The sequence below is a fragment of the Ursus arctos genome, unplaced genomic scaffold, assembly GCF_023065955.2.
Source record: "Ursus arctos isolate Adak ecotype North America unplaced genomic scaffold, UrsArc2.0 scaffold_7, whole genome shotgun sequence".
Lineage (NCBI taxonomy): Eukaryota > Metazoa > Chordata > Mammalia > Carnivora > Ursidae > Ursus > Ursus arctos.
In genome coordinates, this window is record NW_026623089.1 from 18,736,702 (window position 1) to 18,764,248 (window position 27,547).

General features: G+C 47.5%; 1 protein-coding gene across 3 annotated transcripts in view; it reads right to left on the reverse strand.

Moving 5' to 3' along the window:
- Window positions 1-27,547, reverse strand: part of RBM20 (RNA binding motif protein 20) — a 181,401-nt gene that overhangs the window by 16,169 nt on the left and 137,685 nt on the right. For all 3 annotated transcript variants that reach the window (XM_026494094.4, XM_044382113.3, XM_044382112.3), the window contains exons 6-9: window positions 17,858-18,001; window positions 14,762-14,893; window positions 8,287-8,366; window positions 5,882-6,551 (exon numbers count right to left, since the gene is read on the reverse strand). In XM_026494094.4, coding sequence (XP_026349879.2) covers window positions 5,882-6,551; window positions 8,287-8,366; window positions 14,762-14,893; window positions 17,858-18,001 — 1,026 coding nt within the window. The remainder of the gene's footprint in view (window positions 1-5,881; window positions 6,552-8,286; window positions 8,367-14,761; window positions 14,894-17,857; window positions 18,002-27,547) is intronic.

A 27,547-nucleotide genomic window follows, 5' to 3' on the forward strand; every position in this document is an offset into this window, starting at 1 on the left:
GTGAGCAGCAGCAGAGGAGAGAGGCAGCACCAAGAGAGAAAGCGGTACTGGGCACAGCTAACAGTCATCAGGTGTGCCCCACACACCATCTCCTTTATCTTCACCAAACCCCTCGGAGGCAGGTGCCTTGCCTTTTACAGATGAGGATATTAAGGATCAGAGAGGTGAAGTAACTTGCTCAAGGTCACACAGACAAGTGGAGGCATGGAAAAGTCTCAATGGTTGGACTGATGTCTTTAGTGGGGCAGAGATCTCTGGCAAACTGGGTGTTTTCGCAGTTGTGAAACCTGTAGGCAGGGACGGTGAGTAAAGGGACCAAAGGTAAATTGGCCCTGGGTTGACAACCATCGTGGTGACATCTCTCCTGAAAGATCTGTTTTGGCCATAAAAATCACATCCAGGCCACTTATGGGTAGGAAGAGGGTTGTGGCCCAACCAGTGCCCCCCTCACCGCTTTTTTGTCCTCTCTCTGACCTAGAGCTATGGCCCAAATTAGCAACCCCCTCCCTTCTTCCTTCCTTCTATTCCCTCCCTCAAATTCAGCCCCTCATAAGAGTCAGTGCTCACGTCTGAGAAACTGAACAACTGGAAGCAGGTGTTTGGTTCGGAAATTAGGGTTCCTGACCAGCCTTGAGAACAGGGTCGGCAATCTATCATCCTCAAGCCAATCTGAACCAGCGCCTCTTTTTATACCATCTGTGAATTAACAAGGCTTTTCAAATTTTAAATAGTTGCATTTTAAATGATTACATAAGGACGTACATAATATCTTCACTTTGGCTTCTTGGCCCACATAGCCTAAAATATTTACTGTCTGGTGCTTTGTAGGAAAAGTTTGCCAACCCCCATTTTAGAAGTTTTTGGAGGATATACTCCCATGACTTCAACTTTGGCCACCAAATCAATGACTCCCCCTGGACTTTCTCAAGGGCACGCTGCATTTTCTTGACGGTTTTGGCTGAGGTTGGCTCTAAGTAAATGACTCTAGCTCTGATTTCCTCTGAGCAGACACACCCCTCTGGAGGTGACAAGGAGCCAGCTGGGGCAGGAGCTCAGGGCTGGCTGGTTTAACCAGTTATTACCAGACAGGGGAACAGAGTTGAAATCCTTATGTCCTTGCTCTTGTCTGGCATTTGAAGCGCTCGAGTCTTCTAAGCTAACGTAAGTGCAAAGCAGCTCCAAATGCCTTTTGAGCCATCAGAATCCATAGCGCCTATCAACAGGAGACCTCTTTCTTTATTTTATCTCCCTGAATAAACTATCTATGGCCCTCCCTTGTCCAAGTAGGTAATCCTTACCCTCCCCAAGCAATTCCTACAGCCACACTCCTAGATCAACACAATAGAGACACCCCCGACACACACAGTTCAGGCTGGGAGAAGCAGCGACAGCCTGGCTGGCTGGAAGCATCTTGGATCCCGGTGCTTCCTCCCTGCAGACAAAGGAAATGGAGCAGTGTCTTCGGTGCACCCCGTGCCCTGGGATCACCTCATGTGAGAGTAGAAGCTTAAGGGAAACCAGCAAATGCAACCAATGCACCCAGCTGCCCACACCAGCTCACAGACTAAGATATTAGGTCCCACTGTTGCAAGCAGAGCTCTGCCTCCACAGGAATAGGGCTACTGATAAACCACCTCCTAACTGCTCTCTCCCTTCTGCTCTGTAGCCTCCTCCCAAGTCTGGTCTCCCCAAGGCAATCAATAACAATCACTCCAAAATGCAAAACCTATCATAACCTCACTGCACCTTCTTGCTTGAATATTTCATTTGCTTCCCCTTGCACTTGGGATGAAGAGAAAAATCCTAACCTGCCCACAGGGTCTTGCGTGATATGACCCGTTGACAAACTAGACATACCTCTCACTATTCTAACCCTGGCTGTCTCTGTTCCAGCAACACTGGTCTCCAGCCACAGGGCCTTTGCACATGTTGTTCTGCCTGCTCTCCTTCCTGTTCACTCAGTGAAACCCACCATTCCTTCAAATCTCAACAGTCACATCCTAACCCGGGGAAGCCTCTGAATCATCACAAGCATTAAGGGCACTATCTACCTCCATCGCCTTCTTAGCACTCAACACGCATGCTCTTCTATTCACATGAGGAATTGATTAGTATGTCTTTCCACTAGACCATGAGCTCCATGAGATCAGGGCTCATTTCAGCTTTCACCCAGAACTGTAGCCCCAGTGCTAGGTGCTCTGTGAACATTAGTCAGTAGAAGAATGGAGACCTGAAGGCTTGAAGGAGGGGGTGGAGTAAGTTAACTAGCTCCCACCTGCCTCTGGCCTGCCTGGGTCTCTGTCTAGGCTCTGAACTAAGCATAAATAGCTTTTCTATTTCTCCCTCCTAGGGACTGTTTACACTAGGGGCTGCATTCTAGGGAACCCTGGGCTCTATCTGGCCCACAAACATGTTTTGGCCTCTGTAATTTCTAAAACGTAGAAAATTTCGTAGATATCTGGACTTTGGTGTTACTCCTCCAAAAAGGGGGGGTCTAACAGCTCAGAACACGCAGTCCTGAATGGCAGCCATAAAACGGAGGCAAGCAGTGGCTAACTGCCCCCAACAGACAGGTACCTCCTCCTTGGTCTGCCATGGTTCCTTCTCTCCACGTTGGCTTCACTCCTATTATCTGGTCTGTATTCCCCACCTGCCTTCCCTTCTCCAAGCATCTGGGTCTGTAACCCTTGATCGCCCTTCTTTCCCAGGTTCACCATACTCAGAGACTTGATTTCTCTCCTTTCTGTGGTCTTGTGGTCAAGGTTGGGTCCCACGTGTGGACTTGGCCACCCACCAGTACTGAACAGCACACACTCTGGCCTCTCCAGCACGGGCACTTTCTCCAGAGATCTTAGAAATTTCAAACGAGCACAAGCTCATTAAAGTCCTACAACAGCCTTGTGATCACACTCATTTCACAAATGAGAAAATTGAGGCAGAGAAGAACAGGGTGTGACCTGGTTCTCAGAAGCCAGGCCTGTCTCCGGGATCCGGGGTCAGTCATTCCTTTCTTTCTTCAATAGATACTTACTGAACATCCTCTCTGTGTCAAGCCCTGATCTAGGGACTGGGGACATAGCAGTGACCACTGCAGACAAAAATTCCTGCCCTTGTGGAGGTTATATCTGGGGGGTGGACGAGATAAACACTAAATAAAGACAGACATCAGGGGATCAGTGGGACCTAGGAAAGGTACTCAGAGAAGGAAGGGGAGCAGACTGGGACAGTGGTTTTATGTAGTGGTATTTCTGGCCGGGAATACACTTGGGGAGAGTGTGACAACAAATAAACACAAAGGAGGGGAGGAGGGAGCCATGTGGACCTCAGGGGGGCAGGGCGTCTAGGCAAGTGAACACATGTAAAGGCCCTGTACTGGGAGGTGCCCGGTATATTAGGAGAAAGGCAAGGACACTATCCTCAACCGACTGCCTTCCAGCTCCAAGTTCAGTCGCTGCCGTCATCTGGGCAGCCCTGGGGGGTTGGGGTTGTTCTCAAGATTGTGATATACAGTTTGAGATCAGTGAAGAAGACTTTGTTCTGCTGATATTCCACCAACTGGTGTTGGGCTTCCTGGCTCCAAACCCACCGAAACAATCCATTGGGGACCCCAACAAGTCCCTACTGACCCCACTCTAGGGCCATTAGAAGTAGAACCAGTCAGAGAGACAGAATTTGGGGAAACCCATGGGGCTTTCTGGACTTTTTTTTTTTTGCATCAGGGCTCAGGGGATGACCCACAGTATGTGTCACCTTAAAAGGGCAAACAATGGAAGCAGGTGGGTAAAACAGTAGGAGCAGTAAGCTTACTGAAGACAGGTGGCAGAACTGTGGGTAGCATTGGGAGGGGGCAGCTCCACCCCTTTGCCATGGGGACACAGCGCTCTAGGCTGGTAGTGTGTGTATGAGGTTCAAGCTGGAGCCCCTGCCCAAGGGGCTGTTGCTCTCTGTTTCTCTGAGCCTCTTCTTGAGGCACTGACCCATCACTAGCCCCTTAGATCCCTCCAAGCATAGATATGCTTCTTAAAAACATCTTCTGGCTCCCAGGTCCTCGGGGTCCCATTCAAGTCCTCTGCGAGGCACACGAGGGCCTTGCTGCGTCCACCCACGTCCCTAATCTCATCTCCTGAGCTCCCCCTGCTATGCCAGTCAGAAAAACTGTGGCACACTTTGAGGTGGGCAAAAAGACTACCGGGTGTTCTCCCCATAGGATGCTGGGCAGTTCGTGGTCTGGCACACGCCCTCCAGGAGGTCGGGTCCCACAGGAGTCTGCACCTTTCATTATCATGAGCCGAACTATTTTACAACCCTGTAAACTTCAGAAGACCGATAGTAGTGCAAATGATTCTCCTTCAGAGAGATGCAAAGGAATTTCATCTGGTGGAGACGCCACCAGCTTCCCATGCCCGTGGCAGAGGCCAGTTTTCGATCTGCTAGCAAATTCACTTCTGCGCTCCCGATCGCCTCTCCGTTGCCTGCTCCCTGGATTCCCCTCTAGACCAGCCTTTACATCTTCCTGGCTCCCCCGTTTATTCATGAGTTAAATAACCTCTCTCACATATATTCACTTTACGTTTGCACAAGAACCATGATTGTACTTTTTAAAGGCTTTATTCTTTAATATCCCTAAAGAGGCAGCCACGAGTACCTGCAGTTCCTTGGAAACAGTCTTCCTTTCTTGCTTTTTGCCCTCGCTGCTTCCCCGGTCGCTCTTTCTCCCCACTTGCAACGCCCAGCTCACAGGTCACCTCCTCCGTGAAGCTCTCCCCCTCTCCTTGCACAGAGGGAACTTCCCCAGAGCAGCTCATCCACTACTCTGCTCCAGCATGGGCCCCACTGAATGTCAGTCATTTCTGTAGATCTCCTTCCACCATTAGACCTTGGTCTCTGCCACAGCACGGACCCCGTCCCGGTCATGTTTGGACCCCCTGTGCCTAGTGCACCGCCTGGCCAAGTGGCAAAGTGCATGGAGGAGTATACGCAGTAGTGGACAAGGGGATGACTCTTCAGTGTCCATGGAGTTGAGAATTGGGCTCTTATTTCAACTTAGTCCCTGTCACCAAGTCCTGGGTCACACGAGGAGATACGCATGTAGGATTTTCAAAATTGGGTTCTTTATGCAGACCCACCCTGCTCCCCAACCTCCACTATCCTGTTCCTACTTAAAGGTAGGTTTGGGCAAGAAGGAAGGGTAAGCCCAGTGAGAGTGTGAATTTTGTACCCAGAGTCCTCACGACCCACCGTGTGAACTGAAGTTACACAGTATGTTATAAGCCTTTTCAGACGCGTGGATGAAAAGTGCCAGCCAACTGCCGAGCATTTTTATTACAGGGGAAGTAAACCTCTGGACAGTGTCCGGAGCAGCACGCCAGGCCCTGGGCACCCGGGCTAAGTCAGCAGGTGGTGGCTGCTTCTCTTTACCACCTCTCATCAAATCCCAGGGTCGGCAGATGCTTTTGGCGGGAGAAAGGATGGAGCAGACCACAGATCTCATCTCCCTGGGCAGAGTCTGTGGGTGCAAACACCACGGGACCCCTCCGTCCCAGACACACACAGGACCACGGAAGGCCTTTGCATCACGTCGCCGCCTAACTTCCAGCAAAGGCAGCAGCGAGCCAAGGGATTTGGAGCCCCGTTGCTCTGCCATTTTCTGACTGTGTGTCCTTGGGCAACTGACTTAGGCTCTCTGTGCCTCAGTTCCCTCATCTATAGCCACAATAGTATTATTACCAACATTACCTCACACGGTTGCTGTGAAGATTAAATATCTTGATTGAGATAAGGTGTTTAGTCCAGTGCCTGACACAGAGTGTTTCGTTCATGCAATAAACGTGCATCATCATTATATTACTATTGCCCTGCTGGGGAACCTGCCTGTCCTTACCTCATTCCCCACCATCCTGCTTTCTCTTCTATCATCAGCAACTTCTTGGTCTCTATCGGGTCTCTTGGTTCTGTTTTTCTCACTCTGCTTAGACTTGGTGCTCTCAGGGGCGCTAGTGACCTTCGGCTCCAGCCCGTCTTCCTTGCCTGAGTCCTCAGGGTGGGGGTGTCTGCTCTCCCGCAGTCTGGCCTCCTCTTTCCTCCTGGACCTGCCGGGAGCATCTTGCTGCTGCTTTATGTACTTGTCCAATTTACTTTTGGGCTCCTTCCGGTAGTAGCCATCTTCTCGGCTTTTGTAGCCTGATGCAGAGTGGAGGGGGCTGGGGGACCCGGTCCTCAGGTGCTTTTCTCGGTGGCCCCTCCCTCCTTCCAGCCGCTCCTCTAACTCAGCTTTGTCCAGTTGCCAGGGGTAGTGTTTGCGATCGTGCGTCCACATGTCTGCCCTGTCCCTCTTGTCCTCCCCGTTCTCCCTCCAGGGGCCTGGGTCTCGCTCTTCCTCCCTCCTGGCATAGGGCGAGTGCTCCCACGAGTCCCGGCTGTTGCCCCAGTCGGCCCGGGTGGGGCCCAGAGGGCTGTGGGAAGAGCTGCAGGAGGTGAAGCTCGGAGTGTGGGACCTCGGGGATAGTGACCGGCTCACCGGACTGCGAGACCGTGGCCTTTCTGGGCCATATCTGTCAGGGAGCAAAGGAGTGGGTTTGAGAGTCTGCACGTCCCTCAGCCCCCAGGCACAGACACACCCAGTCCCTTGTACAGACACATCACGCACGTAACCCCATGTGACCATACACTCTTCACCACAACCGCACAGACAACACAGAATGGGGCAGGAGAAAGCTTTTCCTCCCTCTGGGCTTCTAGGAGGAGGGATTTTGCCTAAGTACAGTCCTGGCCATCTCCGCCCCTTTACCCATTCTGCTCCTGGGAACTGGGATAAATAATTGGACTGGTTTGGCTCTGCTCCATCTTTGTTCCTCTTGGAAGGAAGCTAGGCTCAGGGGGCGGGCAACTCTCCTCCTGGGGTGTAGGGAGGTTGCCCTGGTCCTGCCTGGTAGGCAAGCCTGCCCGACCCAGCCTCTTGGCTACAAGACCAAAGCCACAACTCCGCCTGGCCTCTACTGTAATAAAGGCAACCTCTTGGCCTCCATTTATCTTGTTTACTTCTCATCTCAGTTTGTTCGGATCTTGGGCATGGTAGAAGGATGCTAATTACTGGGGGGACAAGAGTGAGGAGGCCAGGCTCAGAGATCCCAAACCAAAGAACCAGGAAGGCATTTTAGGGTTGGAGATTCAGAACCTTAGAGCTCTGACCTGCTCATGTTTCGGATGAAGAAACTGAATCCCAGAAAAGGACCTCAGTTTGCCGAAGATTCAGAGCAAGACCTCCTAGTTCCTCCCCACACTCCACCACAGAGCTGCAAGCAGCATGGTATGGTTTTATATGTATCTTTTTTAAAAACTCAAGTAACCAATAAAAAAAAAAAATCTCAAATAAATGGAAATCCCAAACCCAGGCAGCTACATACAAAGATAGACAAACACATAAACACTCTCTCTTTCCCTCTTTCTGAAGGTTGTTCGGTTATTAAGCGGATCTACTTAATCATATATATACCCATTACTCTAAAAGAATGGGCGATTTTCATTTGGTTCCCAAATACAGGAAACGATGCAGCCCTGAATGATCAGGGGACACCCAGATGTGGCTCCCTAGGACCAGGCTGCCTTGACCCTCAGAGGGGAATTGGCCTAGACTCAGCCCTCTGCAGTGATGTTCGAGCGCCCTCTGTGGCAGCAGTGGGTAAGAACCACAGATCGGGCTCTACCTTGGCTCTCCGCAGGGACTGTCTTTGGGGGCCAGCAACAGTGGGAAACTTGTAGCCCCAACTTGGCATGGTCACAATTTCAGCTGGAAGAAATGAGTTCGAAAATTGAATGCATTCCATGTTCAGAGTAAGTGACTGGTCAAGTTCCTACTTTTGGGGGGGGTTCACCTACATTCCTGTTCTCACATCTACATTCAGCCCATGAAAAATCAACAGGTGGCTCTAAATAGAACACACACACACACACACACACACACTTTTCAGGCTGTTTTAGCAGAGTGTAGACTTGCCCCAAAGGGCCAAATATCAACAGAACCCCTCCTCTATATATTCCTTTCCAACAAAGGAAGAGCCAATGAGAGGAAGCCCATCATCTTGCATTTTCCTGGGGCTTACCCTGAGCAGCGGTCTGGACTGGACTGATGCCTTCCATCAGGCATGTGGAAAAGTAGGGCCCAGAAAGGCTGATGGACAGGGCAGGGGCAAGGGCAGGGCACAGTGTGACTCAATACCCTACGAATGAGAGACAGGCGAGTGTCCCAGCTGCCCAGAATCCACCCTGATGCCCATGCTGGGGCCTCACCTGTCCGCTTCCCGGAACATGTCCCTCTCCCTCTGGGAATGCATGTCCTGGATGATGGCAGCCACAGTTTTCCCAGGTTTCTAGGCAAAGTCAGAGAGGTCATCATCAGACCAGAGATGGCCATACAAACGCCAAAGGGAAGCAGCGAGGACTCGGGTCCACGGCCCGGCCCATCCAAGGAGAAAAAGTACCTTTTTAGAGGAAGAAAAAGTTTAATCCAGGGCATGAGTGTGAGCATAATGCTGACTGGAGTGGCCCTGACATTTTGGGTTCATTTAGAACATATGCAAAAGCCCAGAGAATGGTATATTGAACCCCTATGACTCCATTTCCATTGTCAACAATTCTGACCAATCTAGTTCATCTATACCCCCTCCCTTTTCCCCACCCCAAAGAATATTTTGAAGCAAATCCCAGACATAAGATCTTTTCATCCATTCTATGAGGACACTGCCGTGGCTCAGTAACCCCTCAGGGGGACCATCCACGGAGCTCATGGTCAATCCATCTTGCTGCGTTTCAGACGAGGGTGGGAGTCCAAGCCCCGTACTGCCCCAGGGAAATGCTGGCAAACTCAGAGGGAGGCACCTGGAGTGGAGGATCTCAAACCAGGGAGAGCAGCCCAGCTCTGCCTCTAGCTGGCTGGATGATCTGGGGTCAAGGCTTGCTGTCTGTACGAGACTCACTTTCTCCACCTATAAAGGTGAGATAATGAGGCCCATCTGGCATCCACTGGTAGCCTCGGGGCATGGCGGGATACGCTGATAAAAGCCACTGGGGCCCGGCCTACATAAAAGGAGCTGCTGGAAGGTTTCCTCAGACCCTCAAAACCCCTCTGTTCCCTCAAAAGTCCCGGGAAGATGCTGAAACCTTCCGTATGAGCCCTTAACCTGTCACAGCCAGGCCCTGTCACAGCAGCCCTGATCCTTCTCGACATTACTATGCTTTTCAGGGTCTCTGTCCATTCTCACCTGATTCCTTCCACCCGGACACCCTCTCTGTTTAGCTGATTCGCCTCAGCCTTTAGGCGCTATTCAGCAATCATTCCCTCCTTTACACAAGCAAGTCACACTGCCTTTTGCCACTGGACTTCTAGGAGCTCCCGTACCGATGCACTCATGTCCAAGTCTTGTATAATTTCCACAGGACTAGCCTGTCTCTTCAATTACATAGCAAACTCTCTCCAAGTATGGACCAAGCCTCCTACTCCCTGTAGCTCTCAGCACCACGTCTTACCTGCAGAAGACCCTCAGTCACCATTTGCTGATTGAATCTTCCTGAGAGCACCGTGGAATGTACCCAAGAATCCTTTCCAGATCCAGAGACCCCCTCTGTGGCTAGGAGGCTGGCAAGACCAGTGGCTCTGAAACCAGGCCCTCTGTCTCCAAACTGCCTGAGACTCTCAACCCCACCCCAAAACTACTGAAGGGAAATCTCTGGTCAAGAGAACCTGAAAACTCCCCTGACTATTCTCTGATGCAGTAATTGGGAGACATTGGTCTAAATTATTCCAAGTTCCCTTCCACATGTAAGACACTACGATTCTGGAGAAGTCTCTGTAGAACAACCCAGAACATAGGTCATTCTTCTCATCGAGGTCTGCAGGAAGAAAAAACTGACTTTTTATTGATCCTTCTTCAGATTTGCTCTTTCTCATTCATTCCATATATTTGTGAGACACTTGTTGTGTGAAAGGTTCTGCCCCAAGTGCCCCGAGGAATAGAGCTTCTGCCACAAAGAGGGTATTGGGAGACATGATTGCCAGCATGAGGAAATATTCAGGAGAGGAGATGAGAGATACCTTAAATCTCTCCTTTCTCTCCCTTCACTTTGCCTGGTGAGCCAAAGGTCAAGTTAGAGGAAAAAGGCCAATCAAAACTTCCCCCGACCTCTGCAACCTCTGGTGGGACCGCAAGTGGTGGCCCCTTTGGCCCAGAGACACGTATGGATATGGTGTTTTGCCGTCTACCTCCCCAGTAGCCATTCCCCTTCCTCCACCCCTGCCCTGAAGTGACACAGGCCTGGCCAGTCACAGCATGGCCTTCCCTGGCCACAGAGATTGGTTCAGGGAAGAACATGTGTCCCAAACGAGCCCAATCACAGTGCCTCTCAGGACTTCTGAGGAAGCTACTCAGAAAAACTCTGGCTCTCTTGTTGAAGGAGACGGAGGAGGAAAGCCAGACCTGCCGCAGTCGATGAAGCCATCACGCCACCTAGAGGAGGGAGCCTGGGGCTGACAGGGCCATCCCAGGGAGACCCCCAAAATGAAGCAAAGTGAACAGCGGAGTGAAGAAGAGCCAAGTCCTCATGACATCACTGAGGCCCCGGAGCCAGCTGTACCTGCAGCCAGGGCTGCTCCCGGACTTCTCATTTACACGAACCAATAAATCCCTTTTTTTTACTTTAGGCTTAAACTTAAATGAGATCACTTTCTGTCACTTGCAGAGAACGTCCTAGCTGATTCATGTCCACATAGGGACCATGATGCATGCATTCCTATGCAGTTGAAGTGGGTTTTGAGATACTTTCGCACAGAGGCATTATGAGAGCTTGGGAGCAGAAAATCCTTCATAAAGCGCAGAAAGCCATGCGTTCTAGACCCTTGCTGCTCCAAGTGTGCTGTGAGAACCGGCAACACCTCCTGGGAGTGTGCTGGAAAGGCAGAATCACGGCCCTGCCCCAGTTCCGCTGAACCGGAAATTTGAACAGGACCTGCCAGTGATTTGTTTGCACATTACAGTTTGAGAAGTGCTGTTAGAGCACAATCTGCTGCTTCCGGGCTGGGTGACTATAAGCAGATTACCCGGTTTCTCACGTGGACAGTGGGGATCCTACTAACACAGAGAGATGCAGACATAAGCAAAGCCAAAACAGTCCTGGGTTTTGATCACGGCCCTTCCAGTACTTATGATCTTGCGCAAGTCACCGAACTTCTATGAGCCTCTGTCTCCTTATCTGTAAAACTGAGATAATGAATACCTGTCTGACAGGACTGATGTCACGATTAGAGTGGATAATGTCTGTGAAGTGTCTGGTGCGTGACCTGACCCAGAGTACCGGGACTCAATTAAACGTACCTATTCTTGTTATTATTGTTGTCCTGTTATAATTACTATTATTATCCACCTTCCACACCTCACAGGGGAAGGTGACTGCAAGACTCAAAGAGATAATACGTGGGAAAAAAAAAGAAAGTGTTTAAAACCATAGAACTCAAGGTAGAGTCCTTTCCTGACCTGGTAAACTGAGGTTCACACAGTTGAAGCACCTTGTCCAAGCTCATCAAAGTAGAAAGAGGTAAACCCTCAGTAGCACCAGCACCCTCCAATCTGGAATAGGTCACATGGTTGTCGATGGTTCTGTTCTCCCGTTCTTCCTCACACCAGACTGTGAGCTCCTCCACCAGCCTGCTACATCTGTAACCGTGGTGCCTGGCCCAGTTCCTGCCCACAATGGGCACTCAGGGAACATTTGCTGAATGCAGACCTTGACCATCTGACCTCTTTAACCCATGGTGTTTGCACCACCCAAACTATTTCCCTCAGTGAGGTACTACTGTGCCTTAGTACCTTAATTTAAAAAGCTGAGTACTCCTGTTAATCCTAATTAGAATCTTACAACAACATCTCATTTAGAGACCAAAGACCCACTGGGAATTTTTTTTTTTTTTAAGATTTTATTTATTTATTTGACAGAGAAAGACAGCCAGCGAGAGAGGGAACACAAGCAGGGGGAGTGGGAGAGGAAGAAGCAGGCTCCCAGCGGAGGAGCCTGACGTGGGGCTCGATCCCAGAATACCGGGATCACGCCCTGAGCCAAAGGCAGACGCCCAACGACTGTGCCACCCCGGCGCCCCCCCACTGGGAATTTAGTGCAAAAATTCAATTCTAGCCTCCAGGGGGAGAATCCAGGAGAATAGAAACTTTGGCTGCATCCAGAATGGGATGGGATCTTTCACTTGTCTGAGAAAAAGCAACATGCTTTCATTCCCCAGGGGGGAAAATGGCAGGTTCTGCTAGAATCGTTGGCAAAGAAACTTCAGAAGCAATAATGCAAGCAAAGCAGGATCAAGGCTTTGGCAACATTACCGTCTACACATGTAGACTTGTCAGAATGCTACTCGTAGCTACCAACAGCCACCGAGCCTTTGTCTCGTGCCTTCAATCCCGAAGGCAGATTAAAGGCTGTGGGTCTTGGACAAAATGGCCCCTCAGTAAATGTGGAATAAAGCTGGAGTGAACTAGAAGGGCGCTGTTACAGTGGGACGGGAGAAAGCACAAAACAAGAAGTAGATTTAAATATAAATATAGCAATTTAATCACAATAAATCCAAATGGACTAAGTGTTCCAGTTAAGTGAACTCCTTCCTGCAAACCATGAAGAAGACACAATCTAAAGAAAAGCACGGGCAAATGACCTTAAAAGAAACTTAACACCACAGAAGATCCAAATGGAATGGCCAATGAACATAGGGAAAAGGGCTCACCTCGATGAGATATCAGGAAAATAAAAAAATAAAACCATGATGGGCGCCTGGGTGGCTCAGTCGGTTAAGCATCTGACTCTTGGGTTCGGCTCAGGTCATGATCTCAGGGTCTTGAGGTCGAGCCCCATGTGGGGCTCCCTGCTCATCCGAAAGTCTGCTTCTCTCCTTTTCGCTCTGCTCCTCCCCCCCACTCATGTGTGTGCTCTCTCTTTCTCTAAAATAAATATGTAAATCTTTAAAAAAAATGAAAAATAAAACCATGATAAACCAATATACTCTCCCAGATAGGCAAAAATTAAAAAGCCATAAAACAAAATGTTAGTAAGAATGAGTACCACTGGAAACCCTTGCATTAGTAGGAATGTAAATCTGAGACAAGTAATTGTGAGAAGAGCTTGCTACGATTATCTAGTAAAGCTCAGGGTAAAGCATGCCTTGAGATGCAGCAATTCCACTCCTAATTATGTGTGTGCCCCTATTTATATGCTCGTGTACACATGTACCAGGATACCATCTTCAAGAATGTTTAAAGTAACTTGCCCCTAATACCCTAAAACTGTAAACAGCCCAAATGTCCATCAACAGTGGAACGTACAAATAAATTCAGTCATACAATGGAAATTTATGTAACAGTGAGAATAAATAGACACACCCAGCATGGATGGCAGATGTTGAATGAAAGAACACAGAGAGTTTAATTCCATTCATTCAAGTTCAAAATTTGGCAAAACTAAATGATAATGTTAAGGGAGGCAGATTTGGGTTGTAGAACTATAAGGAAAAGCAAAGAAATGATCATCCTCAAAGTCAAGAGAGTGGAGAGGGAGGGGTGAAGCTTGATGAGGGACTCAGAGGGGCTTCTGGGTGCTGCTGGTGTCCAATTTCTTGACTTTGGCGGTGGTTTTATGGGATTTATGGGATTTCAACCATTATGACTTAAAAAAAATTTTTTTTTAAGATTTATATATTTGGGGGGGGAAGCAGAGGGAGAGGGACAAGCAGACTCCACTCTGAGCACAGAGCCCAATGAAGGGCTCAAGATCATGACCTGAGCCGAAATCAAGAGTTGGAGGCTTAGGGGGCGCCTGGGTGGCACAGCGGTTGAGCGTCTGCCTTCGGCTCAGGGCGTGATCCCGGCGTTATGAGATCGAGCCCCACATCAGGCTTCTCCGCTATGAGCCTGCTTCTTCCTCTCCCACTCTCCCTGCTTGTGTTCCCTCTCTCGCTGGCTGTCTCTATCTCTGTCAAATAAATAAATAAAATCTTAAAAAAAAAAAAAAAAGAGTTGGAGGCTTAACTGACTGAGCCACCCAGGTACCCCCATTACTACTTTTTAAACTATACAATACATAATTAGTCATTTTTCTGAATGCACGTTATCCTTGATAATCAAATAAGGAAGAAAGTAAAGAAAATAAAAAAGAAGACAGTGGGAAATGTAGAACAAGCTAAAACAGAAACAAAGGTTCTGTTTGGAATTATCTGAATTCATCCCTGACAGTCATTCTGACAGTGACCAATTCAGTCATGTGCTGCTTAGAAGGATTTCTATAGGGCTTAAGACATAGAGGACAGAGGAGAGAATAAGAGATCAAGGTGGGGTGGTGTTGAGAGAGGAAGAGAAATTTACTAGAGATCTCTATGGGTAGAGAAGGAGGTTATATCCAGAGGTTTATGCTTGGAGCTCCCACCTCTGAAATGTAAACACCTTTCCCCTCTTCCTTCATCCTTCAAAAGATTTCCCTTGTAAAATCCTCCTTGGGTCCCACGTAGCTAGTCATCCTCTCTCCAGCGTCCCTCTGCATTTTGTACTTACCTCAATAAGCATTTTTCTTGCCATGTTATAATGGTTGACCTTCGCATGTAATATTCCCAAAGGCAGTGGGTAATTCTCTGGATGTTTTCCTGTCCTCCTCTCCCTGCGAGTGCCCCACAAGGAGACACTTGGCTGATGTTGTTGAATGACTGAGCAATGTGAAAATGCTTTACCTTCAGCTGTAATTCCTTGTATCTCTTGGACATCCGAATGAGCAACTTCTCACCATTGATCACAGCAGGTTTTTCTTGGTAATACTGGACCATGGCCTGGGCGCCTTCTGTGTAAGCCATCTCTAAAAAGGCCTAGGAAAAAATGGAGGGACATAAACTGAAGTTGACTTGAATGGTCTTTTGTTGTTGGGGTGGGGGACAGAGGGAGAGGGAGAGAGAGAGAATCTTGAGCAGGCTCCACACCCAGCATGGAGCCTGACAAGGGGCAGATCATGACCGGAGCCAAAATCAAGAGTCAGACGCTTAACCGACTGAGTTACCCAAGCACCCCTGACTTGAATGGTCTTAAACAAAATTCAGTACTAGGTATAATTTCATGTCTATGAAGTTCAAGAATAAGCAAAATGAATCAGTGCTGTTAGAAGTTAGAGCTGATCTTCCCTCTGGGGCAGGGGTGGGGTTCTGACCGGGAGGGGCATGAGGAGACCTTCTGAGGTTCTCAGGAAATGTTCTCTATCCTGACCTGTGTGGTAATTACATGGGTGTACACATGTAGAAAATTAATGGAGTTGTACACTGAAGACTAGTATACTTTAGAGTATGTATTTTATACCTCAATAAAAAGAAAAAAGATCAGTACAAGAAGCTGTCTTTGATCCCATCTGTTCAAAGAGACCTATTTATTAACTTCACCCAAAGAGCTCATTATAAGATGGCCCCTCTTCTGATCCCCCTGGTTACCAATAATTCTTAAATTATGTATATCCATCCTGGGCTGCTACATCACGCCACAGGAGCCCCCCTGGTGGGAGGGTCCATTAACCCACAGTTCCCTGAAGGGATGTAGTGGGGAGAGTGAGTCTGTTGTACAAGTGACCTTGGGCTGATCCCTGCAAAATGTGCTATTTTGTTGCAACGAGGGCAGGAAACTGAGACACGGGCATGGGTATTCGAGCTCTCACTTTCTTTGCAAAGAAAGAAAAATACTAAACAACTAAGGGGCTCCGAAGGCTTGAAAGAAGGCCATGGCTTTTTGAGTTACAGAGAGAAGGAAAGCCTCAATTATAGTTCTACAGTGTTTTCCCTCTTTATTTAACTGTTCTGATACAACACAAAGAAACAGGCTTTTGCATTCGATCAGTGTCTCCAGAGAGTTTCTAAATAGACTGTTTTGACTGACTTGCTAGTAGCGGCTGTGGCGGATTCATCACTGTTACCATTTCTTAGATTTGTTTGGTTTGTACTATACGAACAGCGCACTGATCTGGTTCCTCAATGTTGGAAAGGGAAAGTGGTCCGTGACAAGGGAGCCCTCACTGTGAGCCCCTACACTCCCAGCTGCTTGAACCGAGTGGACCAACCAAGCTGTCTTCCCTCCTTCCTTCACATCTGTTTCTGAATTTCAGAGATGCTTTCCCTGCTGTCACAGTCTGCGGCAGATGTGTGGGAGATGAAGAAGTCAAGATTCCTTAGGGTTTTATTTCAGATCCTGCCACCTAGCTTTCGAAGTGCCTCTTTCTTGATGCAAACATTTTAGCACCTCCAGCTCTCAACTGTCACATGGGAATAATACTAATTCAGGACTCTCACTGCATTAATGTTGCAAGCTGAATTTTGTAAATTTACCCAAAACAGAATTCTGAGCTGTCGGAAAGAAGGTACTAAGTGAGTAGTCTAAGCCCACATTGATGGAGGAAGACCACCGATGACCTGATGTGGCTCAGTCTCTGAAGTTCATGCATTAATTAAGAAAAGAACTTCCCGGGGTGCCTGGATGGCTCAGCTGGTTGAGCGCACTGCTCTTGGTTTTGGCTCAGGTCATGATCTCAAGGTGGTGGGATCAAGCCCCGTATTAGGCCTGTGCTCAGTGTGGAGTCTGTTTCAGATTCTTTCCCTCTCCCTCCCCTTGTGCCCCTCCCCCTGCTCACACATTTTCTCTCTCTCAAAATAAATGAACAAATGAATAAATAAGATCTTTAAAAGAAAGAAAGAAAAGAACTTATATGCCTGTTCCTTTGGTTCATAAAGTAAAAATATTTATTAACAGTGAAAGATAAAATATTCTTATTCTTGACCATTTCTTGTATAAACTCCTCCTTTGACTTTAGAAGCAAAGATGGCCATATTAACCCTCATGTTCTCACTCAACCCCCACAGGTTAAGGGTTCTCTGTCCTTTAGACTTACCAGGCAACCATCAATTCCCACCCACTCTCTTGCTACAAGACCCAAGAGCCTCAGATGCTAACACCAAAGACCTGTGAAAACATCTGTTCACAGTCAGTTGTTGGCTCGCTCCAAATCCAGGCCCTCAGATATGAGAAGCTTGGATGGCAAGACTGTAGCATTAGCTCAGGGGGTTCGTAACATGGTAAAAAAGACTCAAGTCCATGGGTTTCTATTTTGGGGCCAGTTAGCTTTCCTATGTTAATGAGTTCCTCATTCCAAAGTACCTCCTTACCTCCAGGCAACTCACAGAGGCCTGTACCCATCACAAGGAGGGTAAAGTGAGACAAGGGTAAACAAAACACCACGACCAACAAAAACCTCTGTGCTGTACCAGCAAGAGGCCAGCTCTGTATGACCTCTTTATTTTAAGAATAGTTTCTATTTTTTTAAAAAATATTTCATTTATTTATTTGAGAGAGACAGAGCAGAGCAGGAGGGAGGGGCAGAGAGAGAAGCAGGCTCCTCCCTGAGGAGGGAGCCCAACATGGGGCTTGATTCCAGGACCTGGGATCATGACCAGAGCTGAAGGCAGCTGCTTAACTGACTGAGCCACCCAGGAGCCCCAAGAATACCTTCTTTAAAAAAGGAAGATTTTATGTATTTATTTGTCAGAGGCAGAGAGATCACAAGCAGGGGGAGAGGCAGGCAGAGGGAGAGGGAGAAGCTGGCTCTCCACTGAGCAAGGAGCCCGATGTGGGACTCGATCCCAGGACCCTGGGATCATGACCTGAGTAGAAGGCGGACACTTAACAACTGAGCCACCCAGACGTCCCCCAAGAATAGCTTCTTTAAAAAAAAAATCGTATAGTTCCCTCCACCAATGTGTGGCCTATCTGGTACCTACCAGTCTGAAAGTGCCCAGACCTACCTGATTAGTAGACTTCATGAGGATGTAATTAGTGACCTTTCCAAAGGGCAGCCCCAGGTTAATGACGTCATTCTCTGTGCAGCTTCCTTCAGGGAGATTGCAGATGTGCACCACGCGGCCGGCACTCGTTTTCCGTTGTGCAAACTAATGGGAACAGAGAGCAGTGGCTGGTCTTCAAAATACATTTCCCTCTGGCCTTCTATTCCAGATGTCCCTAATGACCATCTTGGCCCCAATAGTGATTGCAGAAGGATAGCTTATGAAATTAATGCAGAAAAATAATCCATTCCCAGACACGTATGAAATATAATTTTATGCCACCCAGTTACAGAAAAGATTTGCAACATTTTAATGAGCAATCACATCCAGGACTGTCACAGATAGGAACACATGGGCTTATCCATGTGTCACTGGTGGGAAGTTGCACACCTACGATCTCTGGACAATATACTTTAGCAATATTTAATAAAACTTAAAGTACAGGTAGCCCATGATCTTGCCATCCCACTTTTGGAAATCTGTCCTACAGAAATAAATGCACCAATATATAAACACCTATGTCCAAGGACACTGCAGTTATTTGTAAGTTGGCAAAAAATTCTAGAAACAGCCTGGATGTCCAAGAATAGGGGAATGTTTGAGTAAATGATGGTTCAAGCCTACAATGGAGGACTACAGAGCCATTAAAAGGCAGAGGTAAATAAGCTGATAAGGAATAATTTTAAAGATAGTGAAGCAAAAAAACAAGCTGCCAGATAGCATGTGTAGGACAATGCCTTTTTTGTTAAACAAAACAAGAAAATCAATACATGAGAAAGAGACAGATAAAGCAAGTGTTGTAAAGTTTTGATCATTGTTGGAACTGGGGTTAAATTATAATAGTCCGTACTGTTCTGTACGTTTGAAATTTTTCATAATGAAAAATTTTTCAAGGATATCAGCACAGACAGAGAAAGGCACACAGAGGAGGATACCTATCAACTTGTCAACACTAGTTATCTTCAAAGAGCAGAACTGGAAAGGAGTAGGAGGAAAAGGTTTTAACATTTTTCTTATATACCTCATAGTATGTGACTACAGAAAAAAGAGCACAGCAAGGATTTGTGGGAAACTTATATATAGACATCCACGACAACAACCTGTGGTTTAGGGTAGTGGCTTTTGCAACTGTGTTAGCCCTGAATCCTTTCCTCAAATACAAGCTTGCTCACCAGCCCAGTATATTCCACAAATGATAGGAGCTGCACTAGACAAACCTGGCGTCTGCCCCCTGCCGCCACCACCAGCCAGCAGCCCCAAAGGACCTCTGAGGAACACAGTTTGGAAGCCAAGACCCAGGCCTAATCAAAGCTCCAGGAGGGAGGAAGTGTGTCTGTTTGGTCTGTGCAAACCTTAATCAGCCTGGAGTCTCTGGGAGGTTCAAGAATTAGTAACCAGAAGCCAATCCAGGGCGGAAGAGAAGAAGGATGCAATTTTCCAAACCTGAAACATGGTCTAATAGCATAGTCCACATTTGCATAATCACCATATTCTATGATAAAGTGAACTTCAACATCTAATTACATTTGATGTGGGTCTCATCCTTTGCGAGGGCTAATATTTGGGTAATTCTATCACAAAAAGCCCTCCTTTGTCTCATCTGGGCTGAGGACAATTAGAGTCAGTAAGAATTTTCTTTTATGGTCAGCCCTGAATTGGAGAAACCCAAGTGCCCTTTGCAGACCTCTCCCTCCACCACATCCAGAGGTCAAGCACTTTTCCCAAAAAGGAACGGGATTGAGCGTATGGCCGAGGCAGCTCCCAGTGCATCCCTGCGCCTCCATGGAGTGCAAACAGAGCTCTCCGTAAGCTATGAGACTTTGAGTCTGAGCCTAGCTAACAAGGGCCGAACCCTCCTCCAGGGTTGACAGGAGGAGGACCACTTAAGATGTAGGATCTCTGCCTCTCCTTTAGGGTGAGTGGTCCATACAAAGACCCCAGACCCGGCTGAGCTCTGAGGCAGGGCAAAGTGGCTGGTCCTCAGAGCTGGGTGCTCTGCCTGGCCTCCTCCAAGCAAGCATGTTTCTGCCCCATGTGACTCTGCTGTGGTCTGGGCTAACTCATGCTTGGACGACAGGGCAGACACACAGAACCACAGGGCCATTCTGGGCCGCTCCCTGCTCCCTGTCCAGTTGCCCAGTGACTGGCATGAAGGCCAGCACCTCTGTCACCGTCTCCTCCAGCCTGAAAGAGCAACTCACAAGGCTTGTACCCAAGCTGCTGGGCAGTGGGACAGGCCTCCTGAAGGGTAAGCACCCTTCCAGCTGCCAGTCACCAAAGTGCAAGAGGAACTCATGCTGTGGTCATTGTTAGGTCCTAAAATGAATGGGTCTCAGTCAAGGTTTACGCTCAAGTTTTAAAAATACATTTCATGAATACTTTCTTCTCTCAAGATTTTTAATCAGAAATAAAAGTTGGATTTTATTGAGTCCCTCATTGTCACTTAAATCACATTATCATGAGACTTTTAGTAGCCTCCCAGTTACTTATATGAATTTGGAGCTTCTCAACTGGTGATGGGTCACATAGGTCTGCAACTGACTGACTCCGGGTGGAGGCCAAGGACCTCCAGTGACCACCAGCATCATTTTCACTTCAACCAGTTTACTTCCATTTTTCATTTTCTGAAATGACCCATGAAATGACAATCTTGAGGACTGAAAAATCTGGAGAATTGCTGTGTTAATGGTTGGTATGTGTTGTGTCTGGCTTCAGAGCAAGTGAGAAACCCTATCCGGTTAGGGAAAAAACAAACAAACATTTTTTTATGTTTGCAAATATTTGATTTAGGATAGTTTGGTCTACATTCTTTTCTGTCATTGATCTAAAATACCTTTTTGTTAAAATCAATTAGGTTCAAAATCATTTTTGATTCATAACAGGTGTCCAGTTATATGCATAATCATTCTAATCTATTCTTGAGACCGCTTTATAAACGTGGCTATTATTTGCTTTATGCCCTATGGCAGATCCAAACACTGAGACAGAAAAGGAGGGACGGGGGAGAGTGGGACGGGGAGAGGAAGGGAGAATGAGGTCTTCAGGTGGACAGCTGGAGTAAAATTTGTCCACTGGGGGCACAGATGACCCTGAGTGCCTTTGAGCGTGCAGCGTGATGCTGTACGATAACTCCCAACCTGGGTACTCTATTGTGTCCTTAAGGGTCACATTACTGAAGGTGATAGTATTTCAGGTAATAGTATTACCTGAAGGTAATAGTATTTCAAGGCAGGGTCATGATTTTTGACATTTAAAAAACCTGCATTGAGTCTCTTTATTCTATCAATATGGTAACCCTGGTTAGAACTTCAGCTGATGAGAAAGTCTGATTGGTATGTCTGTGTTTTTCATTAATGAAACAGGTAACTAGTTAATTACTCACTAATATAAGTACTTTCTTTGGCAGCTACAGTACTTTTCCAGATATAGCAAGCAGGAGAGTGGCTGCTCGAGGTAGGTAGGTGTTGGGCTCTAAGAACCGTGCGGCTTCCAGATGTAGTGGAAGACAGGGGACCTGGATCTGAGTCCCAGCGTGGCCATTGGTTGGGTGCATGACAGGGACAAACTCATTTTCCTCTCTGAGCCGCAGTTTCCCAATGTCTTGAATGAGGGTGGTAGCCTATATGTCTAGAGTCCTTTCCAGATGTGAAATATCTGTTTGTTGTGGCTCTAAGTTCTACAATTCCACTGCTCCCAGAAGCCTTGCCCAGCTAAACCCCAGGGTCTAGGACAATGATAACCTTCCCCGACTGTGTTGGGTACAAACAGGAAACCTGTGTCATTCCCACTGCCTGTCCCAATGAATGCAATGCTTCTGTCCTCCCTCTGTATGTGATCAGCTGGTTTCAGCACGCACACCTTCACAAGCATGTTCATCCTGCAGATGTGCCTGTGTTGGGGGTGGTCTCATCTTTACAGGCCTGAAGATAAGCTCCAAGCAGTGAGCACCTTGCTGAAGAGCCCTGCTGCTCCCTGAATGACTCCATCTGCAGCGCCTTCGAGAGTTGAGATGATATATGGAGATGAACTAAGGAGGCAGGCCTGGCCTTAAGGTCCCCAGGGATCAGTTCCAGGGCAGTGAGAGCATCAGACAAACCTGGATCTACATCTACTCCCCAGTGACTAACCCTAGGGAAGTTTCTGAATTTCTCTAAGTCTGAGTTTGCTTATCTATAAAACGGGGAAAATAAAAATTGATTCCACAGGACCGTTTAGAAGACAAAATTGCTACAAAGTATGTAAATTACCTTGGTGCAATGCCTGGCATCCAGTAGGCTCCTTAAATATATATGTCTCTTTCTTTCCCCCAACTGTTAAAGAATATATGCTATGATGGTCCCAGACTGAGAAAAAAAATGCAACTGTACTGTGATTATGTAAGAGAAAGTCTGTGTTCTTAAGAAATTCATGCTGACGTAGTTAGGGGTGAAGAGGCACGATGTCTCTACCAGTTCAGGGAAACGTGCATAAATGATTAGACAGATGGATGGATGGATGAATAGACAGACAGACAGATTAAGATGGATGAACAGAAGGACAATAGAGAGAGAGAGACAGAGAGTGAATGATAAACAGGCCAAAATGTAAAGGAGTAGTGAATCTGGACGAAAGATATACCTTTATGGCAACTTTTCTGTAAATTTGAATCATATTAAAAGTAAAGTTATAAAAACTACACTTTAAAAGATGTGTATTACATGTATATGTGCTCTGGGGTAGAAGAGTAGATGGGATTAGAAAGAATCATTTAAGACTTTGCCAACTTGAAGTTTTGATGTGAGGTGTTGATGGGCTGTGTTGACGTCCCACCCGCTGCTCTGCCTGGAAGGCACACATGTGACAGGTGCCATGTAACTGCCAGCCCAGAGTCAAATCTCCAAGAGAGCTAAGGTGTCAGGGATTGTAACCGAAGTCCTGACTACTAACCTAAAGGGACAGTCATCCTTTCCCAGCCTGGGGGGCGGCCCTTCAGTCGGCCTGCAGGCCAGCTCAGACCTGGAATGCCCCATGTGCAATCAGGGGCCTGGGCTGGACATTTTCACAGGCTGGAGTCACTTATTTAAAACCAGATGCTGCTTCTAATGGTTCATGTGGCTGAGTCCCAGACCTCTCAACTCACTCAATCTTTTATAAACAGATGGAAATGTGAAAAAAGCAAACAGATTGTGTAGGAACTCTCTGAGACCTTTCCATACCCTCTGATGCAGGTGGGAACAGAATTCATAGATGAGTTCAAAGAAAAGGCTCAGTTCAATAACTCACAAAATTGCAATAAAAATGAGGCTTAGGGCAATGCGCTCGCTGAGTGAGAGTAGTCTCTCAAAGTCCTTCCTAGGGCAACAAGGTGCAGATTAGATCTTCAATAAACAATTTCTGTGTTCCAGCCTGATCTCCTTCAGGTGTGGCCTAATTTCACCTGGCACAGTCTCTGGTTTTGTGCTAAATCCACCTGAGGACAGACACACGGCAAATGTTTATTCCTCATGCTGTGGATTTTGAACGTACTCGGAAGATAGCAAATGGGCATGGGTTGCATAGCTACGGCTGGTGGCTTACCTTGGAGGGTAGACACAGATATCTTTATTGACACTTCCATATATTGTATAAAGCATGCTAGCTTTGACTTAAAGTACATCTACTTTTATTGGTGCCAGACTTGCCTACAGGTCTTGGGTGGTTCACCTGCCACGTAACTTCAATATCCCTGTAAACTTTGGAGTCACGGAATCTTACACCGTGTTGCCTAGGAGAAATTACCTGTGGGCAACTAAACAGTGGTTGATTTGTGATTTCAACTCTGGTCTTACCGAACAATCGATTGATCATTCGCAGACTTGATATATCAAGGTAAATGCATTCAATAGATGGTGTTACAGCATAAGATAGGCTTTTATGTTTAGATATGGAAAGATGTCTAGACACCAATTAAAATCGGTATTGAAAAAAATCAAGTTGCACGATATTATATGGCATTTTCTGATTTTTGAAAAAACACATACTTTTTCTAATTAAACATGCACACGTACACTAGCTGGAGATAAACAGTGTAAGACATTTACTGTCAGTTTTCCCTGTAGAGCTGGATATTCTCTTTTTTATATTTCTATTACTGTTTGGATTTTTTATACCATGTTTGTACTACTTTTGCAACAAGAAAAAAATACTTAAGATCTGTAAAAAGAAAAGGAAAAAAACCTGAGAAAGCAAAAGCTGCTCAGGTATCCTGCTCCCCCCTGGCTCTTTGCTCCCTCTGAAAATGCACAAGGTGACCCTCACCCAGGACACAAGAGCAATGACAGAGCTGGAAGGGTGGGGGAGGGGCAGGTATCCTTTGCCACATCAATTACTACTCTTCACAGTCTCTGCAACTCAGGAGACCAGAGAGCTCTGAGCCATGGACCAGGAAGGCCACAGCGGTCAGACAGACAGAAGTTCCAGAACTGCCGGCCATCCGAGGAGCAACTTAAACCTCTGGGCTTCCACAAACATGTATGTTTCTCTGTGCCTCAGTTTCCTTACTTGTACAAGTTTTCTGGTGGACAGGGTCCCAGTGAGAAAGAAACCCTGAAAAAGATGTCTGTCCTCCCAGGCCAGGGCAGCCTGTCGGCAGCACCAGTGCTACATAAACTCCAAGGTGGCTGGGAAAATGGCAATGCCATTATATGGGGACCATCAGCAAGCGAAGTGCATCTTGGGCAAGTACAAGAAAACTATTTACAGCCTGAGAAGGTCCCAATGGCCCCTTCCAGAAACCTGATTACTCTGTTTATGACGACTCAGGCAGCCAAGGATCAAGTGCCTCTGCTCTGTCAAATGGCAAAAGCTTAAGTGAAAGTGAACACCCTCTCCTGGGACCCTGGGGTGGGAGGGATGGGCACAATCACCCCCCCACCACCACCACCAGCAAACCCAGCACACCACTGTCAACAGTAGACACGGAAATGAAAAGCTCGCGCTCCCACGGAGCTGACAGAAGCGTGTGTTCAGCGAAGCCTGGACTTGCAGGAGGTGGTACATGGGTTGTTCGGTCCTTCTAGATTTTGCAGGAGTGCGGAGACCTTCTGAAAGCCCATTCCCAGAGCCCTGAGTCACTTTGTTTTCCTGCCTAAAGACAGGGAGCTTTAGAGACAGCAATTGCTCTTTGCTCCACGAGCAATAAGACTATTATGATGGCAGAGTCCTGGCTGGTTCTGGTTTTACTCAACTAAATGTGTTTCTGAAAAGCTGTATGTAAGTGGACTGGGTCTGCAAATGCCCTGGCACAGGACCAGAAAACATTTCTGGAGGAAAAAAATGCATCAGAGCTTTTATGGAGGAATTTCCCTGTCCTCATGAAATATTTCTTTTCTGTTTGAATTTACACTAAGAGCATAAATTATGTAAGCAGAAAAAATAATAGAAATGTATATACAAAAGGAGCCCACTGGGCACTCCTCGAGCCTCACAAAGTGTCTTTTGGTAACAGAGTAATCACCCCCTGATGTATCTGCTTATTTTGGGAGGTCAGTGTTTGTAGGCAGAAAAAACAATCAACAATTTATCTGAGGCACACCCCTGCTACTTAAAGGAGCCTTGCAAAGTCTCTTTCCATAGCGGATTAATCAGCTCTTCATTTCTCGGCTTCTCTTTAAATGTCAGTATTTGTGTATTTCCAGTTTTCCTAAAGACGGACACACCTGCATTCAATGGACCAGAATCTGACAGAAGAATGTGACCATCCAGGCACGGATGATACAGAGACTGGTTGGGGCAGGCTTTGTCCTTGTCTCCCAGATGTCTTTGGGAAGGCTCATGTGACCAACAAGACCTCACAGAACTTATATAACAATAAGTCAGGTGGTACCCCTCCCCATGCACTGGATACATAAGAAATGCCTCCAAACATCTCAGCTCATCTTGGGGGACACGGTCACAGTGCAGAAGAATTCGGGTGCCGAGTCTCACTGGCCTCCTCATCTTGCTCCATGGCTAATGGCTAGCTGAGGCCCAAGAAGTCCTTCCCATCCCCAAGGCAGCTTCATATCCCGCTGAGCAGCATGTGGCGTGGAAGTGGATGGGGGGGTGGGGGTGGGGGGTGGAGGAGAAGGCTCACTAAAGAGAGAATCATAGCAGGGAAGAGAACTCAGACACCCTCAAAGAGGGGCAGCAGGGCTTAGTGGTTACAAGAGAGGCTTCCAGAGCCAGGCCAAATCCCAGTACCTCCATTTATCAGCTGTGTGACTTTCTGCAAAGCACTTAGTCTCTCTATGCCTCAGTTTCCTCACCTCACAGGGTTGTCTGGAGGCTTATATGAGATAACACATATGAAAATTCTAAGGACCTATTAAGCACTATATAAATGTTAGCTATCGTCAGCATCATCAGCCTACGATGTCTGGGGTCTCCATCTCCTGCTGGCACCAGTGCAGAAAGCAAAGTGTTCCTAGTGCTGCCCCTTCTCAGGCTCCAGCCAGATGAACTCTCAGCTCTAGGCATTTGGAGGAAATTGCACTCAGAACTTCCGAGTATTGACACGAACTATCATGAATCATTGTCAACACGAATCATTATCAACACGAGTCATCAGATCGCTTGTGCGCACCGCGTGCATAAGTAGAGCGCTTTCATGGGAGCCTGGCAACGTCTCTAAGAAGGAGCAGACACGACCACAGGAATTACCAGACAGATCTGCGCAGGAGAGAGAGCCACTACTACTGAGACTTGCCCAGCGGGCAGCTGTGGGGCAGTCACGTGACAGTGCAGTCTTGGACAGGATAGGTTCCCCACAAGGGGTTAAAAGGACTGGTTGCTCATAACAGCCATTGGTGCTTCTTCCGCATGAGCTGTTCACACGCCACCGTCCATCCGTGTCATGTGTGATCCTCTTGACAGCTCTGGTCTCCCCTCAGCCTTGCTCCCGCCTTCTGGCTCTGACCACCCATCAGGAGACTTGCTCGGATGGTGTGAATGTTCCAAGATTTGAGGCATCCTCAAAATGATCAGTTACACAAGTCAGGTAAAAACGCAGCTGTTTGCTTTACTTTCAAAAGTCACTATTATTGGGGTGATTGCCCCCATTTAAGGAAATGGAGCCTAAAAGCAATAAAATGACTTGCCTATGACCACCTTGCTGACGGGCTACAGCCTAGGGCTTGCTTGACCTTAGGTCTCTTGGTTCCACATGCCCAGGAAAGGGCTTCTGGTTCCCGGGCCGGCGGTAGAAGGTGGGGTGGAGGCACGGAACAGACGCAGAGTCGTCCTGCTCTTGCTTCTCCTCCACCACTCAGCCTCTTCCCCTTTATAAAGGGGCTCAGTCGACACTGGCTCCCTTTCCCTGCCCAGACCCCTGACCCATCTGCCACCTAATCCAGCCTCCCCAGTCTGGTCACAGTCCCTTTTTCCTAGTGCTAAGATCTCACAGCAGGGTTGTGGGCACAGACATGCCTCCATGATCCACAGCTGGGAAACACGCCCTGGGGCAGGGGTGGTGCTGGAACTGCCCGCACCTCGATCCAGACACAAGGTCAAAGACAAATGACAGGTCTCCTCACTGAACCCAGCCATTCTGCTCTCCTGGGACTGACTCAAAGCTGCACTGACCCGGCGTGGCCCTCAGCATAGGGAGTGCAGAGAGGGAAACCACAAAACTCTCTTTCACCAAAACGTGCTTGG